At 34.4% G+C, this 21546-nt stretch overlaps 1 protein-coding gene across 3 annotated transcripts; it reads left to right on the top strand.

Annotated features, from left to right (window-relative positions):
- The first annotated feature begins 113 nt into the window (after positions 1-113).
- LOC115989706 (kxDL motif-containing protein 1-like) lies at positions 114-19734 on the top strand. 3 transcript variants are annotated; one of them, XM_031113527.1, is made up of 4 exons: positions 114-292; positions 2060-2212; positions 5466-5615; positions 6207-6922. In XM_031113527.1, exons 1-3 carry the CDS (start codon positions 171-173, stop codon positions 5566-5568), a joined length of 378 nt encoding a protein of 125 aa, XP_030969387.1. In that variant the 5' UTR covers positions 114-170; the 3' UTR covers positions 5569-5615; positions 6207-6922. The 3 variants fall into 3 exon arrangements, with proteins under 3 accessions (XP_030969387.1, XP_030969388.1, XP_030969386.1); XM_031113528.1 differs by lacking the exons at positions 5466-5615; positions 6207-6922 and adding an exon at positions 19595-19734; XM_031113526.1 differs by lacking the exon at positions 6207-6922 and having other exon boundaries at positions 5466-5641.
- The last annotated feature ends 1812 nt before the right edge of the window (positions 19735-21546 follow it).

Below are 21546 nucleotides of genomic sequence, written 5' to 3'. Positions count from 1 at the left end.
TCAAAAAGCCCAAATTCTAGCTCCTTAGATTTTCCAAGTTATTGGGTCTTGTTAAATCCACCAAATAAATAGCCCAATAATATGAAGACCCTTATTGATAGCCCAATGTTTCATTTCATCATTAGCGTCTCTCTCTCTCTCTCTCTCTCTGATCATCGGTAGGTGGAGAAATGGAGATGGAGCAAACGGAGAAAGAGGCGATAAGAGCGGCTTCAGCTGAGGTTTCTCGTGAATTCAAAACCCTTATCAATGCTGACGATTTGGACTCCCTCAAGCAATCTCAGCACCTTATGTACATTCCTCTCTCTCTCTCTCTCTCTCTCTCGGTTAGACAATATGTTGTTTTTCTATTACAATAAAAACATAGACTTTGTCCCAATTCATTAATGTTTAAGTTAACAAAACCTTGTATACTATTATTAATCTTTTTGAATATTTTCAATTTTTGTTAATGGTTCTCTCCAATTCATGTTGTACACATTCCTGGATTTGAACTTGTTCTAATTTAATGTTTGCTTATTTTATTATTGGTTAAATTGCAAATGAAATCAAGGACTCACCCACCAGGAAGTTTCACTTGTGCCAGAGCTGATTGGCTATTACAATTGTTTTTTTCTTCTTTTACTAGTGGTAAAATGGGCAGTGCATGGGTCAAAGTTGAATAAGATGGTGTGTATAAATATAGGAAAGGACTGTAGGATGAGAATATATTCTGTTTGTTTATATCACAATTTTGTTATGATTGTGATCAAGTCTAGCAAATTCTGTTAGAAACTTAAGAGAGGAATTACTCAAATGAGAGATGAAAAATTCCAAATTTTACAAAGTGCCCATAATCCCATGATAAAACTAAAATGGTATTACTTGAGTGAGTGATGAGTATTAATTTAAAAGGTTTGTATAAAATCTGGAGGAAAAATTGCTTCTGGGAAAGAGTTATATATTTACTTGGATGAACAGACACTTAATCCTCTAGAAAATAGAGGAAGAAATGTGGGAAACTTGATGATTTAGCCATGTTTCTATAGCCTAACATCCGAACCATCTGTAGATTGTCAGCTAGGCACATACTGGAACTTGAGGCATGGTCTAAGTATGATGTGACACAGAATGAGAAAACTGAAGTCCAAGATAGACTTCAAAGTAGTTTTTTTTTTTTTTTTTGATGATATGTGTGAAAAATGGATGAGGGTTGCTTAGTTAAGGTAAGGGCATGTTGGCACGTAGTTGGGATTTAGGCTTAGTTGAGATGAGTATCAGAGTATGAGGCATGACAGAGGCTATGGTAAAATAATAGATTCGTACTGTGTTTATATGTTGTTGAAATGAGTTGAAACCAATGATGAACCTAAATGGCCAAATATTAAGTTAATAATAAAAGTGTTGGTTTGTGATGAACTAATGAAGCTATTAGTTTTAGCAATTAATTTTGACCATAATTTGATCCTTCAAATTATACTTTCAGTATCCTATCTTGAAGATTTTCTCTTTGAGAGGGGCATTCATTTATATGCTTCTTGTGTACTTAGGTTGTACCCCTTAGGTGCCCTTCAATATTACTTCTACTTTATGTGTATACATAAATCCCCACATTGAGTGTGGTTAACCTAAAAGATGAAAATAGATCATATTGAAAATACATTTGGAACAATATTTAGTGAAAAGGGAAATATCTTCAAACCTCCTCCCCCCTCCCCCTTTTTTCTTTTGTGGAAAAGAGATAAGTGAGAGCAAGATCAGAAATATGGCTGCAGGAACTTCCTTTTGCTGAGCAGTCCTACTTGCATATTTGTATTTTCAGGAATCTTAGATGAATTTAAACCTGCAACCTGAAGATCAGTTAATGGGGTCGTTTTGTTGAAATTTCCTAGCTGGTTTTTTTTTGGTTGTTGTTGTTGTTGTAGATAAGTAAAGAAAAATGAAAAAGGTTTTCTGTGGCATGCTTCTAGACTTAAGCATATTCTCTCTTTGTTTTCTTGGCTGGGAATTTTTTGGGGGATGGGGGGAGTTGATTGGTGGTTGCTTACCATGTGGTAACCTCTTTCTCTTTCTATTACAGATTAGGAAGATTACAGGATAGCAATGCAGTACTGGCACATTTTAATGAATATTCAGAGCACTGCTTTTCAGAGGTTTCTGGAGACTTCTCTAGGAATACACGTCTTTTGAGGTCTATGAAGTCAGATCTTGATTACATATTTCAGAAACTAAGGTATAATTAGAACTTATTTTTTGTTCCATGCTGATTGTTTCAACTGAGTACAAGGAATTAATTGTTAGCTATATTTATTCGTTCCTTATTTGATTGGTCTCACATTTAGAGCTTTACTACTAGTAACTTCATTTCAGAATCAATAGAGTTGTTGTGTTTTTGTACATAGATTTTTTTTTTTTTTTATGAATTCTTTAGACTTCTTTCTTTCATTTGTACATGAATATGCCTTTTTGCAAAAACAATTATACTTACCTAATACCTATAAAAAAAAAAGTTTGATGTAATTACAATGTCCCCCTAAATTACAAAACTAATCAACATCCTCCCTAAACTATCGTTAATAACCACTTTGCCTCATGTCCATTTGATTACTGTTAAAATTTAAGTTGAATCCTTACAGAACCCCAAGCTAATCCTTGTACATCTAATTGTAAATTTTCCAAACCATGTCTGTGTGTGCATCTGCACATACTTTAGAACAAAAGTCTAAGATTTCTTTTGTATATCTATTATTAATTAAGCAAGAACCTGGTCAGCTTTCAATCACCAATTTTTTTATAAAAAATTCTGAAAATATCCTTATTCTTTAATGTTATGTAATGCAATCAATTATTTTTTTAGTGTCATACAAAAATATTCTAGATATAAATGACATATGACATATAAGGACATTGTCACTTTAGCCACTCTTACCTGTTTACCCACCCCCACTTTCCTACTTCTTTCCCTCCCTCATCTTCATGTTCTTGCTCTTTTGTCTCCCTAAATTAGGCAGTGAGAAGTTGGTTTCATTTTAATTTAGTTTTGTATAATTTAAAGTGTCAAGGGTATTTAGTTAATTTTCTGATTTCTGTATGGTTGGAGTTTTGGTCAACTGGGTCTTATTTCAGGTTTTATTATGTTATTGGGTTTTTATAGGGTTTTAATAGTCATTTAGTTTGGGTTGACGAGGCAAAGCCTAATAAGTCCTATTAGGTTTAAGCATTATATGCCTATATATACGGATGTAATGGTTTCACTTAAGTTGTTTTGAAAAGTTTCAGAAGCAAAGCTTAGTTTGAGGTTTGTGTGTTGCAACCTTAATCCGACTTGTGACGCTGAAGAAATTATATGTGTGATGCTTTAGGCCATATGTGATGCCGAAGAATTTTTACAGTGATTCTGATGCACTTTAGGTGTGATACCTAGAAACCTATTTCTCGCTCATCTCCCTAGCATCTTGTCTGTTTAGTGTTGTTCCCTTCTTTTAGCATAATATTTCCAAGTCAACGATTACCTTTTTTATGCTCAAAGCAACAGAATCAAATTCTATAAGAACACATTATTGATATGGGCAGTAATGTGTAGAAATATGGAAGAAAAACTAAGAATACTATAATAGACTTAGAATACTGTAACGTTTCTCATATAACCGAAAGGCAAAGTAACTGCTCTTTTTTTTTTTTATAAGTTCAAAATTAACTACTCTTTGAGGCAAATTCATCATCTTTAACTATCTACACTAGGGGTGTTCTGGGTCAGTTGTTATGATGGTTTTGAGTGATATTTTCCAACTGATCCGACCTCGCCAGTTTTTCAAAGTCACCAACTGAACTACAGTGCTGGAGGTTTACTAAATAAGCTGTACCAAGCTCAAGTTCCATTGGTGCAGTGCATTGGTTTGTGAATTTCAGAGCAACCAAAGATGCTAAGAAGACCAAGATCGGCAGAGATTGGCAAAGATCTAGAATGGGATGGCAGATATTGATGGAGATGGAGATTTGCAATAGGTCAGTGATCTGCAATGTCTGGTGTCTGAGTGTGAGTGGTTACAAAGAATAGGGGCAAAAATGGTGTGGAAGTATTAGAGAAAAAAAAGTGGACGTAGAGAGGAGAGAGTAGAGAAAATCGGTTTACAAAGACAAAGGGAAGAAGAAGAAAAGAGGAAAATGGAGAAGACAAGGGAGAAGAAAAAAAAGATGAATGTCAAAGAAAAGTGAATTAATAAAATGATAATTTAGTGGATGCCCTAAGGCCATTAGTTTAGGAAATATTTTTAGAAACTTTTTATGGAAAAGAAAAAAGCAACTGACTTTTATGATAGCTATTTTTATTTCCTATAAAACTGGTATTAAAAGTTTCTTAAGTGGTCCATTAATAAACGTCTAAGGCACCCGTTAACAGTACCCTTAATAAAAATAGAGAACAAAAAGTAAAGAGAAGAATAAAGAATGAATAGGAAACTAGAACAGAAAATAATGAAATGATAGATGTGTGGCATTCTGGGAGACTAGAGATTAGGAGGCTTGAGTGTTTGGGATGTAAAAATAGAAGAATTTATTTGGTGTGAACATATTTGTAAGATTTTTTTTATCCCCCTTAAAATATTTCCATGCATACTAATATGATTAGAAATTAAATTATAATTTGATTGGTTGGTTTGGTTTTAAGTGCTGTGTTAGACTTCTACTGAATTGATATAATAGGTGCTTTTTTTTCCTGAATAAGCATCAAAGTGAACCATGATAACTGAGGAAACAGACTGAAATCAATTGGTTTGCTCAGTTTGCTTGGTGTCTTGAACACCCATATCTACTGCATCTGTGCATTCATGCTTGAAATTGGAATTGAATGGCTTTCAGGCACACATGGAGTCAATAATCAAAAAACCAAATTCAATACCATGAAAACAAGGTGTGGCTTTTTGATAATTTAAGAGAACTTTAAGATTTCCAGTCATATATTCATTCTTCTCTTGGAAAGACCTGTATTTGTTAAAAACCTATGAATATTTGTGTGTATTGGTATGAAACTATTTTTAAATTTCAGATGGCAGGTTGCAATTTTTTATTGGGGATATAAATTTTTTTATCTAAATTTGTGTGGTTGAAGATGTTATGAAGTTGAATCATTAAGTCTTGTGCAGCCTTTTATGGCGCACTTCATTTCAAAATATTTTGTCATTGTGAATCTCCAACTTTATCTTGCTGCTGCCTTCACCTTCTCTATTTTCTTTTATATGAATTATTTCCTACTGCCCGAATGTCTGAATTTTTCTATTGACTTGTAAAGTTGATGTGTTTTGCAACTATACTGTTGATTATGAAGCTCTATGTATGCCGAGTTTCTTATTCTTACATCATCCCAGATCTATTTTATTATCTTGATTCAAGTTGTTTACTTGAAAGTTTAAATTTTTGGTTGTTGTCTCTTGGCTATCTAGATTTTGGTGCCATTTGGTGATTTAATTCTCTCTCTCTCTCATTTACAGGAGCATGAAATCAAGGATTTTGGCTACCTATCCGGATGCATTTCCAGATGATTCAACAGGAGAAGTAGTTGACAGGAGACCGGACCTTGAAATTCCTCAGTAACATTAGTCAGTCTGTTCCCAAATTGCAGCATGTGTCTTGGTACCAATGTAGGTGAAGAATCCCCCCCCCCCCCCCCCCCTTTTTCTTCCTCCTTTCTGGTTTGTGAATACAATGTGATTTATTTTTTACTCAAGTCTTTTAATTATATGCTGCTTAGAACTAAACATTATTTCTGCACCAGTGTGTTCCATGGAAATAGTAAATGCATATAGGAGTCCATAGAGCATAGATTAAAAATGAAAGATGGAAAAGGAAGAGACATAAAAAGGAAAAGCTTGTAGCCAATGCTTCTTGAACATTTCTCTTTCTAATTAAGTGATTCAAGCTCACCATTTAATGGAGTTTGAGAGCTTGATGAGGAATGAATCTTAAAATCAGATCATTGAATGATTATTGGGATTGCTTGATTATCTTTCGGTGGAAGTACTTTCTAAGATGAACGAACATATAAAAGAAAGTAACTATCAGAGATGAATGAAATGAAAACCCAATCTGCCCAAGTCTATAATGAAGCTTTTGTTTTTTGGTGAAATCTTTTGTTCTCATATTGTTTTTAAGCAAGATTCCATGGCATCGTTTCTATAGCTTAAAGTTCTTCAATTGTCTTGAATGCTCACTGAAACTATTACTTTGATCAGTCCCCCTAGGATTCTTTTTGCTGGGCAAGGTCTGCAAGATCAATGTTTTCGGTTAGAGCAATGTCCTCCATCAAAAGTTATGAAAATTTACATCCATGAACTATCATCAGGCAAAGGAAGGTAAATAAATTGATTAGAGGCTTGCCGAATGGTAATTAATCCATTTTAGTTTGCAAATGGCTCAGGATTTTGTTCACAGAAACCTAGCTTTTCCGCACTGCTTTCACTTGTGTGGTACCAAAGAACTTACCTTGAAGGTGACTGGCAATAGTACTCATACTTTGTAGAAGGCACCATTGAATAACGGTTTCTTGATGCTCCCATCTTAACAATCTTAAGCCCACCATTTTCTCAGAGTTTCAGTTATTTTGTCACAAAGAGCAAATGCATTACTTGTCCAAAGAGTTCAAGTTCTCATGACTCATCAATATTGATGTCAGAGATGGGAATCCCAGTTTCATCTTTGTAATTTATCGCATCTATGTTCTCCCTAATGCATTTGTAGTGCAGCTTCATTGCAAGCTGCAAGATCAGCCCCAAAAAGCACGAGTTTCCTTGGCTTATCTTCAGGGAGCTTCAACCTATAAACTTTGGAAAACGTGTACCTCTAAAGCTGCTCAAAGATATTCTAAATAGTGTGTATACCGGTATATATTTTTTTTGCAACAGGGTATACCGGTATACGCTATTATCTCAATTTGTAGCTCCAATAACAATATTATATAGCCCACACGGGCCGAGACTAGTTAAAAAAATAAAGTTTCAAAGAAGCATCAAGCAAGTTCTTAATAGGCCCTCCAATCATGTAGGCAAAATATGCACTTGTCTATCGTAAATTGACATCAGGGCAATGATTTGCAAAGCTTAAAAGTAATACTCTTAACTCTTTAATCCCAAAATTTTAAAATGTAGAATGTGGTCTCCTAATTGAATATATTTAGTCATTGAGTCAATCACTCAACAATCCAACAATCTCCAAAATGACCGAAATCATCTAGACCTCTTTCCAAGACAGAGCACACTCCCAAAATAATATTTGAATATCAATAATGTTAAAAAAAAAAAAAAATGTACTTGAAAACTCGATAATGGGAAAAATGATCAGGCTAAGAGCATCTCCAATAGACTCTTTAAACCCATTTTTGGAGAGCAAACCTACAACAAATCAGCTCCAACAACATCTTCAAAATTCAAATTTTTGCAAATTTTTTTAGAGTTGTTACAGTAGCTCTCTTAACCAAGCAAGCACTATAGCAACTCCAAATTATTTTTTTCTTTTAAAATAATCCACACCTGAATAAATCAGAATAAAAAATTTAACATATTTTATTAAAATTTCAGCCTTTTCTCAACGGCTACAAATGACAACAAAACATAAAAAAAAAAAAAATCAATTACAAAACAAAGTCTTTCTCATAAAACTAATGAAATTAATTAAGAAAAAAAAAAACACAGATTTGACCCATTACGGCTGCATGTTGTCGACGGTGAGGATGAGGATAGCGGTGATGGAGGCAGAGTAGGCGACGGAGGACGAAGACACTCTCTCTCTCTCTCTCTCTCTGGAGCATTTTCTTCTCTGGGCTCTCTTTCCCTCTCCGTCTGATCTTGAGAAGAAGAATGGTTTGTGAACAAAAATAAAAGAGATATATTATGTTCACAACATCTTTACAACAAAATAAAATGTGTGGCCTTTATTGTTTTGTTTTTTTTTTTTTTTAAATTTATATATATATATATATATATGGAAGAAATGTAAGGGTGTGCACTGTGCCTTTAAATGATAAATTTGTCTTTTATTAAAACTTAATGACAAGAATAAGAATAATAATTCCTTAAATTAAGATTAAATTGTGTCTTTTATTAAAAAAAATGAAAAGAGATAATGATAAATGAATGAATATTAATAATTAAACAATAAAAACTGATGATCTTTTAGGGATAAATTAATGAATAAACTCATTCCTAAAATATACATAAATTTGTTAAATTTTAAATTACCTAAAATTTTAAAGGATTTGCACAAGAGTAACATAGATTTTATAAAGACTAACAAATAAATATGCATGAAAATTAAAATTAGACCGCTAACAATATAGATTGTTGGAAATTTTAAAAATTACACTTCAAAAAATTATGGCTATTTGAAATTTGGAAAGAACAAAGAATGATTAAAGAAAAAATAAAGAATGAATAAAGAAATAATATTTAAATAGAATAGAAAAATGATAAAGCATTAGTTAAAAAGTGCATTTGAAAAAAATAAGTATATAAAAGGTGAAGATAACTATTTACTCTGCCTTATAAAAATATTAAAAAATGCTAGGGAGAATGCTTTAACATTATCTTAGGCCTCTAAAACAATATAGTATAAATAATCTGAAAAAAATATTGAAATATATCAATTATTCAGCTCATTGAGACAAAAAGGAGACTCACCATACTTAGGTGTTTATACAGCTACCTCGATCTGCTCGAAAATGTTAACCAATCTTTTTCAGTTCTTCCATGCCGTCGATTTTCACTGGCTGAGATGAAGACAGCTACCAATAACTTCGATGATAATTTAGTAATTGGTGAGGGTCGTTATGGGAAAGTATACCAGGGGTTTATTGACGACCGTTCCATAAGCGTTGCAATAAAGGGTGTGAATATCATCAATTCATGGCGGAGATTTCACGAGTTAAGGACCGAGGTGCTGGTGCTTTGCCAGCTACGCCACCCTAACCTTGTCCGTCTCATCGGATATTGTTTCGAAGATGAACAAGAGGGGTTCCTTGTCTACGAGTTCATGGTCAATGGAATTATGGAAACCTCGCGAGACACCTCTATGCCACTAACCCCGATCACGATCCGGTCCCGTGGAAACGAAGACTACAGATTTGCGTTGATGTGGCACGTGGGCTGCACTGCCTTCAAACTGGGCTGAAGCATACAATCATCCACCGTGATGTGAAGCCGACCAATATTCTGTTGAACGAGAAATGGGAGGCCAAGTTGTCAGATTTCGGGTTGTCCAAGATGGGTCCCCCGAGTTTGTCAAAGGCTTTAACTAGGATCGAAACTAATAGAATTGTGGGTACTTACGGTTACATGGCTCCTGAGTATGCCGTGAATGGGGTGCTGACTGATAAATCCGACGTCTACTCTTTTGGTGTGGTACTGCTGCAACTACTCAGTGGAAGGAAACCATCTGAACTGGTAGAACAGATGAATCTGGTTAGTTGGGCCCGAAAATGTAAACAAGAAGGGACCATCAATGAGATAATTGATCCGTATCTGATGGGGAAGATAGCTCCAGTGTGTTTTATGGTATACGTTGACATTGCCACTTCTTGAGTGCGAAATCAAGCCGAACGTCGACCCAGCATGGGTGAAGTGCAGGTACGCCTTGAACATGCACTGGAGCTACAAGATAGCGCAGATTCTGCTACTGGTGACTGTAACTATTGTTTTGATGAATATACCTGTAATGCTTCTTCGGGAGACGCTTCTCCAATTGATACGTGGTGGAAAACAGCTTCAGGGAGCAACACATCTGCTGAAGAATTGTCCTTGGATACCGCAATGGCAAATGGTCAAATATGATTAACCACAAACAATTCACAGGTATGTGTTTTTTCAGTTTTTGGATTGGTTTTGTCTTTATATTGTCTTTTATTACTGATGGAGTTTATGGTCTGTGTAATTGCTGAGAAAATGTGGCAAAAGAGACACAAACTTTTCCTTTACCTAAAGTTATTGGGATGGGGAATCCTGATGTTTAAATAGTTTATTGCGATATTTTTATTCCTATGCTATGTAATACTCCTTGTACTGAGTCGTTCACTATGGAATTCATCACTAAGTTGATATTTATGATGTTCTGATGTGGTAAGTTTATATAATGTTGTCTAGTCTTGCAAATTATTATTTTCTTTGGTCTCTCAATTCTTACAAAGCATTTAAAGCAATGCTCATTTTGAACTTTTATTATGAAAACTCATCAAAAAAGGCTTGGACAATAGTACATTAGAATATTTAGTAGTCTTCCTAGATATTCTAATTCTGCAATTCAACTTCCCTTCGACAACATTATGTGCTAATGCTATTTTTTCTATTTAAAAAAAAAAAAATGATCATTTTGGGGACTTTTCTTCAATCTTGGCAACTTGGGATAATTAATCAATTGTTCGATTGTAATGTGCTTAGTTTGTCTTGGGTGTAATTTTTGGGTGGATTCATGTTACGATACATTTTTTTCAATCCCATTTTGGAATTTACACACCATATGTTTGACAAAATGTTTCACTCACTCTTGCATTAGTTTAAAGTTGACTTCATGGTTTGTTCCTCTTGGTTTTAGTTGCCTGGTCATCTCATTTTTTCTCTTTTGCATTTAGGCTTACTAGGCCATCAACATCTTTGTCAATTTAGTACATGCTCTTGCATTAGGTTAAGTCAATTTCATGGTTTGTGCCTCTTGGTTTTAGCTGTCATTGGTCATCTCATTTTTTCTCATGTGCATTTAGGCTTGCTAGGCCATCAACGTCATTGATAATATACTAGTACAATAGAACTTTCCACCATCAAAGCCCACTTTACAACATTAGAGTATTTAGTAATCTTACTAGATAGAAGTGTTTATGAATTAAGTCTTTTGTATTAATATATGTCTCTAAGTAATCAGTTACAACTTTAAATTTTCAATGGTTGAGATAATCTAGTGATTTAGTCACTAGAAGATAGCATGTTTTATAACTTATTTGTGGTAAAACGATGATGCTGCAAATTTTTATATGATTCTTTGTTTGGCCACATGAGGAAAGAAACATTTAAGCTAAGCCAATTTTGAAGACTTGACCACCAGCTTGGGTTTCTTCATGAGCTACCAAGAGATCAAAGATTGCTCTTAAAAGTAAAAAGTAACCCAAAAAAAAAAAAAAAAATCTGAATTACCATAGCACAACTCACTAATCTGGTGACTAAATCTCCAACTACAATTCTCTAATTGTATCATACTTGAAATACACATGCTCAACCCAAAAGCTAGTTTGTCCTAATTTATAGTTTTATTGGTTTAGTTTGCTTTTATGACATACAATTAATATTTTTATTTAGCTTTGTGACCACTTTTTGTTGTTGGAAATCTTGGTCCAAACCTTACTAAGTTATCTTAATACCAATTGAATTTTAGCCTAATTATATCTATAAGTGGGGAATAATATGTTTGATCTTCTTTAAGGTGCATAAAACAACTATAGAAGGTAAGCATTCTCCTGCATATATACTAACATAACTTGGTGTGTTTTTGCACAATGACTGTAAAATAAGATAGAATTTTTTTTTCTATTATTTGACTTGCGTGAAAAATCATTAATGTTTCTTGTAAGAAGAGTTTGCATGCCTAAGAAGAGTTTTCCCCCTATCGTGGTAACGAAGAACTTACCTTGAAGGTGACAGGAGATAGAACTCCTACTTTTTAGAAGGCATTGTTGAATAACGTTTTCTTGATGCTCCAATCTTAACAATCTTAAGCCCACCGTTGTCTCTCAGAGTTTCAGTTATTTTGTCACAAAGAGCAGATGCATTACTTGTCCCACTCCCAAGAGCAGCATTCAAATTCTCACGACTTACCCATATTGATGTTAGATATGGGAATCCAAGTTTCATCTTTATAATTTATCACATCTATCTTCTCCTCAATGCATTTGTAGTGTAGCTTCATTTGAAGTTGCAATATCAACCCCAAAAAGCACGAGTTTTTTGGCTTCATCTTCAGGCCCTCAGGGAGCTTCATACTATAAACCTCCAATCATGTAGACAAAATATGCACTTCTCTCCCGTAATGTGACATTAGAGTAATGATTTGCAAAGCCTAAATGTAACACTCCAATTTTTTAATCCCAGAAATTTAAATTGCAAAATGGGCCAATTACCACGGTTGGCAAAAGTGTTTTGCAATCTGTCACTATTTACGAAATATTTAGCAATTTACAATTGTTTTGTAACTCGAGTTCATGAAACTTGATTTTTACATATAACTCGAGTTCCAAAAAATCGAGTTTCTTAAAAATGTGCCACAGTGGCACCCGCTGATCTGACATTTTTTTAATTGAAAAATTCACATGGAAATCAAGTTTATGAAACTTGTGCTCTTTATTTAAAAATAAGGTTTCATCACCAATCAAACCAGTTTGAACAAGTAGTCATAATCATCTTCATGTTTGTACACAACCAAAGGTTTAGCCTTTTCAAACTGTACTTTTTGAAAAAGTTGCAGTTTTAAAAAGTGCAGTATCAAATTGGGCTTTTTAAAAAGCAAAGTGTTTGGTAAATACTATTAAAAAGTGTTTTTTGAAAAAACTATGTGTTTGGCTAACACTTATAAAAGTGGTCGTTTGAGTTATTAATTACCAAAAATGACAAGATATACACACACACACACACACACACTAGTCTTATCACATGCGCATCGCGTGTGCAATAAGGCTTATTTTTTATTTTATTTTTTTTATAGTGTCATAATTTTTCATTCAGGTTTACATGTTTTCTCATTAATATTACGTATTTAGAATTACTAATACAATTAGAAATGTCATGAGGCTAGCTTCAAGAAATGAACAAATATTACATATTTATTTTGTAACAAAAAAAAGTGTTTTTATTTATATATATATATATATATATATATATAATTTTATTTTGAGAATTTAATTTATAAGTGGATAAAGCAATTTGAAAATCAACGGGAGAGTGGCCCTATTTTTTAGCTAATGTTTTAGTGAGAGTTAGAGTTGTATTTTTACCGGATTGTCCTTTAGTTTTGTCTCTACTTAAACATAAGGGTGTAGGGGCATTTTTAAACCAAAAAAAAAAAAATGAGGATCCCAAACAGGGAAAACCTCTTAAATAGTAGTATAGATAAAGAGAATTCTTTTTTTTTATTACCTCTCTTAATGCAAGTTATAGACACAACATTTTCACAAAAAATTCTATATGACAAGTTGTTAATGATAGGAAAATAATAATAATAATGTCACTAGTAAGTCTAGATGAGAACCAATAACAACTTATTATGTAAACTTTATTATGAAATTGTTCTAAAAATATTCTATCAATAGCACTATTTTTTTTTTCTAAAGAAAAATAGTACAAATTAAAAAAAGTATAAAATGTCACAATATTTTTAAAATACTCTTTGTTTTTAGTTGTAGTCAATCCTAGTCTAATATTTTATTAATTTATTAAATTTTATTTTGACATATGAAGGATTTAATACCTCATCTATTGTGAAAATTTGTTGTGTTATAACACAATTGTAATTTTTATTTAATAAATTTCCTTACATGATGTACACATATCCCACTCAAACTACCTTTATTTTTCTTTTCCTTCACTGTTTTCTCATCCACCTATTTCTTCCCCATTCCCATCAAATTTCTTTTCTTTTCCTCCACTCACCATCTTATCTCTTCTTCTGTTATTCTTCTCTGCCCAAAAGACAATTCTTCATCACCCAAAACAAGAAGAAAGAAAATATATTATACACAAAAAAAAGTGAGAGAAGAAGAAGCTCGCAATAGAAGAAGAAGAAGCTCATAGCAGTAATGGGTTTATGGGTTTACGTTGGAATTGAAAATCGCACATTTGATTTAGAATTTTGTAGTCTATTTGGTTGGTTAGAAGTTGGAGGAAAGGAAAAGAAAAAAGAACCACTACTACCTGCACGGTGCGATTTTTCTTTTGGGCTTCTTGCAATTGACAAGGAGGGAGCATAGAGTGTAGAGAAATTCTTCTCCTACATGACGGTATTTTTTATTTTATTTTATTTTTTTTAATAGAGATCTTGGTAAAATTGAGATTTCAAAATTAAAATAAGGGGAAGTTTAGGGATAATGCTGAAAATGACCAATGGTGACATGATGTCTATATTTGCGTTTTCAGCATCGCAGCTCCAAGGTCCAATATGAAAACGTGATAGTCCTTCGAAAAAACCACTTTTTGATAACGTGCGATGGCAATAATTTATCAAACATGCATTTTGGATTTTGGACTTGGAAACGTGTGTTTTGGGCTCTAAAAGTGTAACCAAATGCACACGTATCAATCTTCACTTTCTTAGTTAACTAGAAGACCCACTAGCTACTTTTCTTGGGTTGTGTTTTTTTAGTGTATTTTCTTGTCCTAGTGCTCAGACTAGTAGGTTTAGCCTATAGTAGCCCTAGGACCCCCTTATATGTACATTACTTTATTCTTTAATAAAATTGATAAAACACGAACGTGCCTCGTTAATATGTTCCTCGTTAGTCTTGATCGACAAACTAGACTTCCTGTCAAGAAGAAAGAAAGTGACGATGAAAGACATCGGGATGGGGCAGTCAAGGACCCTCTGATAGTTGAATGAGTAAATTTCTCTTAGGAAATCTCTAACGTATAATGTAGCTTAGTGTATATGAAATTATCTTTTACTTGCTCTTTATGGCTTTATATAGCCATTTGATGAGTTATTGCAAAGTTTGTTGATCTCCCCTTGGCATTGTGCCTGAGCTGGGTGATTAATAGTTGAGCGGCTCATAAAGATGTTTGTACCGGACATGAAGCGGCTCATGAAAGCATTTGTTATTAACTTTGTAATTGTTTCCTGCATCTGGCTTGAATGAGAGAGTTATGTCTGACTTGAATGCACTTACGGTCGTCCATGTAATGGACAAATATTTGTACGCTACTTGTCAAAAATGATTCTACCTTTTTCAGTCAACAAAAGAGAGAGAGAGAGAGAGAGAGAGAGAGAGAGAGAGAGAGAGAGAGAGAGAGAGAGAGAGAGAGAGAGAGAGAGAGAGAGGAAAGAGTTTTTGTTTGTTATAGAACTATGGAATTGGAAGTTTTGGGAGAGAGGGAGTAATGCTATGAAGGAAGGGATACGTAAGTGAAAGCTGAGAAAGACGAGTGTGGGACAGTGGGACATGTTGAAGTGAAAGAAGATAGTGTGTGGGACACACTGAAGTGAAAGAAGAGAGCTTGTGGACCTCAATTTTATGGTAATCGAGTTTATAAAACTTGAGTAACACATTACTACTCAAGCTTATTGAACTCAAGTTCCACGTGGCTTTTTTAAATAAAAAAAAGTCTAGCTCATTGGGTCCCATGGTCGCTATTTTTAATGGAACTCAAGTTCTTGGAACTTAAGTTACACGGAAAACTCGAGTTTGAAGAATTGAATTTCAAAATAGTGGTATATCCTTAAATATTTTCAAAACTGTGGTAAATCGCAAAATATTTCGGCCAAAAGTGTTATTTGGCCATTTTGGCCCTACAAAATAAGGTCTCCTAATTGAATATATTTAGTCATTGAGTTAATCATTCAATAGTCCAGTAATCTCCCAAATCATCTAGACCTTTTTTTGAAAACAGAGTACACTCCCAAAATAATATTTGAATCTTAATAATGTATATTAAAAAAAAAAAAAAAAGTGTGCTTGAAAACTCAATTATAGTTTACTTAAAGGCAAAAATGATCAAGGCTTAGCATTATCTTATGCCTATAAAACTATATAGTTGTAGGGGGTGAACTCTAACTTGACCTGAGCACTAAAACTCAAAAGGTAAATTTGAGGAACTAGCCCAGCCCAAGGTATGAATAAAGATAAAATGACCCTCTAGTGAATAGGAACCAGCCAAGCTTACAGCTGTGGAAGTCTGGGATAACAATCTTCCCCAGAACCATAATTGAGATAACCCCTTTAACCTGCCTTCCCAAGGTCACTAAGGTACCTCGGATAGCAACTTCCACCCTTATGTAGGACTACCCATCTTCTACATTTTTCTTGAGGGACATGATGAAGAAGATGTAGATCCCAATGAAATAGTCACCTCTGCATTAATGAGATCCCCTACCTAATGTTAACTACATTAAATACTGAATGACTGGTCTGAACAGTGAAAACACCTCCAAAAGTCTTTCTTCATGATCATGATATGGCAAGATAGAGGGCTGAGCCTAATGGGATAAGTATTCCCTAAAATCTAGCTGGGAGCTAGACAGCTGAAAGAGGAGGGGAAAATGTATATAAAAGGAGGAGAAGGGCAATAGGAAAAAGGGTTCAAAAAAATAGAGAGACAAAGTCTAGGCAAGAACAAGAGAGAGAGTTTTTCTCATGTATCTTTATATTTGAATCCTTCATATGTACCCTGAGACTATTGTTCCTTCATATATGAAAGCTTGATTATGTTTATTTCTATTTTTTAATATACTGTCTAATCTTTTTATTATGGATCTTTTCCTCATCTTTTAGAAATTAGTTGTGTAGAACAATAATGTATGTCATTGTTTAGTCTTTTGAGTGTTTTGACTCCCACAATAGTAAAACTATACGTTATTGACCAGCGGATGAGATATTGAAGAAAAGTTAAGTAATTGAAGTATCCAACAGCCCCACCCAGTCGTATTTAGTCCATTGAGTGTTCTCTATAATCTATTTCAATTTATCTAATTTTGAGAGGGGACTTTTCCGTCATCGCCGGGGTTAGGGGCCACTCCTTACTGCATCATTTCAAGCTGGTTGGTATGAAAGGCATTTCAGAGTGTATATCAAAGTTATTAAGGACGTTCGGGAAGAGAAGGTCAGACAAAACAAACCAATCTTATTCAGCTCTTCCATGCCGTCGATTTTCAGTGACTGAGATCAAGACAGCTACCAATAACTTCGATGATAATTTATTCATTGGTTGCTGTGGTGACTGGAAAGTATACAACGGGTTTATTGATGACCCTGTCAGAAGCGTTGCAATAAGTCGTGTGAATATCAAGTCAATGCAGGGATTTCACGAGTTTAGGACCGAGGTGCTGGTGCTTTGCCAGGTACGCCACCCTAACCTCGTCTCTTTCATCGGATATTGTCTAGCTAAACGATATGGGTTCCTTGTCTACGAGTTCATGGTCAATTCAAACCTCGCGAGACACCTCAATGGCACTAACCCCGATCCTAATCCCAATCCGATCTCGTGGAAACGGAGACTACAGATTTGCGTAGGAGTGGCGCGTGGGCTGCACTACCTTCACACTGGGCTGAAGCATACTGTCGTCCACAGTGGCGTTGACCCGATCAATATTCTGTTGGACGCGAAATGGGAGGCGAAGTTGTCAAATTTGGGGTTGTCCAAGATGGGTCCCTTGAGTTTGTCAAAGGCTTTGATTAGGATCGAAACTGATAGAGTTGTGGGTACTTACGGTTACATGGATCAAGAGTATGTCATGTTCGGGAAGCTGAACGATAAATCCGACGTCTACTCTTTTGGTGTGGTACTGCTGCAACTACTCAGTGGAATAACACCAAGTCCATTTGCAGTACCGATGGATTTGGTTGGGTTAGCCCGAAAAGGCAAACGAGAAGGGACCATCTATAAGATAATTGATCCGTATCTTATGGGAAAGATAGCTCCAGAGTGTTTTATGGTATATGTTGACATTGCCACTTCTTGTGTGCGAAATCGAGGCGAACGTCGACCCACCATGGGTGAAGTGCAGGTACGCCTTGAACGTGCACTGGAGCTACAAGAGAGCGCAGATGCTGCTACTGGTGACTGTAACTATTGTATTGATGAATATACCTGTAATGATTCTTCCGGAGATGCTTCTCCAATTGATATGGTGTAGGAATTAGCTTCAGAGAGCACCACATCTGCTGAAGAGTTGTCCTTGGACACCGCTATGCCAAACGGTCAAATATCATTAACCACAATCAATTCACAAGTATTCGAAGCAGTGGCAACTTGGGATAGTTAATCAATTGGTCAATTGTAATTTACTTAGTTTGTCTTGGGTGTAATTTTTTGGCGGATTCATATTACGATACATCTTTTCAATCCCATTTTGGAATAGACACACCATATATTTGACAAAATGTTTCACTAACTCTAGCATTAGTTTAAAGTGGATTTCATGGTTTGTGCTTCTTGGTTTTAGTTGCCTGGTCATCTCATATTTCTCATGTGCATTTAGGCTTACTAGGCCATCAACATCTTTGGCAATTTAGTACATTAGAACTTTCCATAATCAAAACCCAATTTACGACATTGGAATATTTAGTAGTCTTCCTAGATAGAAATGTTTTATGAATTAAGACTTTTGTATTAATATGTGTCTATAACTTATCAATTTCAACTTTAATTTTCAATGGTTGAGATAATCTAGATAGCTTTTATCAAAAGAAAAGAAGAAGAAGCAATAATCTAGATAGCATGTTTAAAACGTTATTTGTGGTAATGCTGATGCAGATTTTTGTTTGATTCCTTGTTTTGAAATTTGAGGGGAGAAACACTTAAGTTAAAGGAAAATTAAACGGGAGCCTTAAGCGCATTGGTTTAAGAAATATTTTTAGAAACTTTTTATGAAAAAAAAAGAAAAAAGAAGCAACTGAATTTTATGATAGCTTTTTATATTTCCTATAAAAGTAGTATTAAAAGTTTCTTGAAGTGGTCCATTAATAAATTCCCTAAGACACCCGTTAACGGGACCTTTAATAAAAATAGAGAACAAAAAGGAAAGAGAAGAATGAAGAATGAATAGGAAACTAGAACAGAAAATAATGAAATGATAGATGTGTGACAGTCACGGAGGCAAATCAATTGGTTTGCTCAGTTTGCTTGGTGTCTTGAACACCGGTATCTACTGCATGTGTGCATTCATGCTTGAAATTAAAATTGAATGGCTTTTAGGCACACTTGGAGTCAATAATCAAAAACCAAATTCAATACCATGAAAACAAGGTGTGGCTTTTTGATAATTTAAGAGAACTTTAAGATTTCCACTCATATATCCATTCTTCTTTTGGAAAGGACCTGTATTTGTTCAAAACCTATAAAGATTTGTGTGTGTTGGTATGAAACTATTTTTATATTTCAGGTGTCAGGTTGCAAGTTTTTATTGGGCATATAAATTTTTATTTTTTTATTTTTATTGATAAGCTAGGCATAGAGCCATAGAATTTTTTTTTAATCCAAATTGTTTGGATGAAGATGCTATGAGTTCAGTTAGCATATTTTCTGTTGAATCATTAAGTCTTGTCTTTTATGCTGCACTTCATTTCAAAATATTTTGTCAGAGTGAATCTCCAACTTTATCTTGCCCCTGCCTTCACCTTCTCAAATTTCTTTTATATGAATTATTTCCTACTGCCCGAATGTCTGAATTTTTCTATTGACTTGTAGTAAGTTTATGTGTTTCGCAACTATGTTGTTGATTATGAAGCTCTACGTATGCCGAGTTTCTTATTCTTACATCATCCCAGATCTATTTTATTATCTTGGTTCAAGTTGTTTACTTAAAAGTTTAAATTCATGGTTGTCTCTTGGCTATCAAGATTTTGGTTCTGTTTTGTGATTTAATTCTCTCTGTGTCTCATTAACAGGAGCGTGAAATCAAGGATTTTGGCTACCTATCCGGATGCATTTACAGATGATTCAAAAGGAGCAGTAGTTGATAGGAGATCAGACCTTGAAATTCCTCAGTAACATTAGTCAGTCTGTTCCCAAGTTGCAGCATGTATCATGTTACCACTTGGGAAACGAAATGTAGATGAAGAATCTCCCCCCCACCCCCCACCCCCTCCTTTTTGGTTTATGAATACAATGTGATTTATTTTTTACTTAAGTCTTTTAATTATATGCTGCTTAGAACTAAACATTATTTCTGCACCAGTGAGATCCTTGGAAATAGTAAATGCATAGGGGGGGGGGGGGGGGGTTAATAACTTTTGTTCTCATATTGTTTTGAAGCAACATTCGATGGCATCTTTTCTATAGCTTAAAGTTCTTCAATTGTCTTCCATGCACGCTACTTTGATCAGCCCCCCTAAGATTTTGGCAAGGGTTGCAACTTGCAAGATCAATGTTTTTTTTATTAGGGTGATATCCTCAGTCAAAAGTTATGAAATAATGAAAATCTACATCCATGAACTATCATCAGACAAAGGAAGTTAAATTAATTGATCAGGGGCTTGGTGAATGGTAATTAATCCATTTTAGCTGGAAAATGGCTCAGGATTGTGTCCATAGAATCCGTTTGGTTGGAGATTTGGAATATTGTTGATAAAAATGATGTGAAAATTATAGTTTAAAAAATATTGTGAAACACGAGCTTACAGTATCCGTAAGACAAAAATTGTGTTTGGTGCTATTTTTTAAATAACATATTTCAGTACATGAAAAATCATAAATCATAATTGTGTATTGGGTATATTGGGTATGTGTGCGTTTTATTTTTAAAATGCTCCCAAGCCGATAAAGTTTAAATTTTTTTATTTGAGGAGAGAGAAATTCGTGTATTATTACCGTTGCACAGCTCATTTTCTCTTTCCTTTGTCTCTAGTTATTTTCTCCCCTGATCCTTCTCTTTCCTTTGTCTTCGTGTAAAACCAAACCCACGCCTGGGCAGTCTCACTCCGTGGATCTCATCTCCATCAAAGTATTCCAAGACCCAGCAAGTCGCCTGCTACCCAGAAAAAACATTCCAGCTTGAACTCCAAAAATCCACGGATCTACTGCAAATCCAGGTTTGAATAAATCTTTAAAATTGGTGTTAATGGGTTTTTGTCCCCATTTTGTTCTTTTCCTTCTGCACATAATGTTTAATTGAAAAATACTTCCAGTTACTGAGATGGGTTTTGTGAATTGTGTGAAGGTTTCTTTAAATTTGAAAAATGCAAACACACCGACAAACCCCTAAAATGAGCAACATGGTTGGATTTAGATATATTTGTGTGATTGTGTGGATAATCCAAAGCTTCATGTTCTTCCTTTGGGAGAAAAGACTGATACCCAGTGGAAATTGAAATGGAAAGGGTTTTGGGATGCTGTTGGTATAATTTCATCATCTATTTTAATTTTCTGACTTGTACATGTCAGTCAGATTTTAATTGTTGTCATGTGAGAAACCTTTCATCTAATCTGCTCATGGATACCTTTTGACTTTAGCCTTTCAATTCTTTCGTTTTACATTTTCTGCCTCATCTGCACATCTTTGGCTTATTCTAACTTCTGTTTTTTCATCAATTCTTACCATATTTTTAGTCTGCATGACATTGGTCACCTACTCTTTTTAGTTTATAGTCTTGTTAAGTTGACTTGTGAGGAAGGAAAAGAAGAAATAAGGTGGTTTTCTGAAGGTTTTGCATATGCTTCAGTTGACATGCTGAATCGAGAGAGAGAGAGAGAGAGAGAACAAAATAACGTGTAATGTTCCACCCCTATTCGGCACTTGAGAGTTAATTTAGGATTTTTAATGTTAACTTTCTAGTTATTTTCTAAAATTCTAGTTCTGGAAAAAGAACCATAATGTTTTTTTTTTTTTTTTTTTTTTTTT

Source organism: Quercus lobata, chromosome 5 (assembly GCF_001633185.2).
Source record: "Quercus lobata isolate SW786 chromosome 5, ValleyOak3.0 Primary Assembly, whole genome shotgun sequence".
NCBI lineage: Eukaryota > Viridiplantae > Streptophyta > Magnoliopsida > Fagales > Fagaceae > Quercus > Quercus lobata.
Note: the sequence above shows the minus strand (reverse complement) of the source record. Positions and strands in the feature narration are given on the sequence as shown.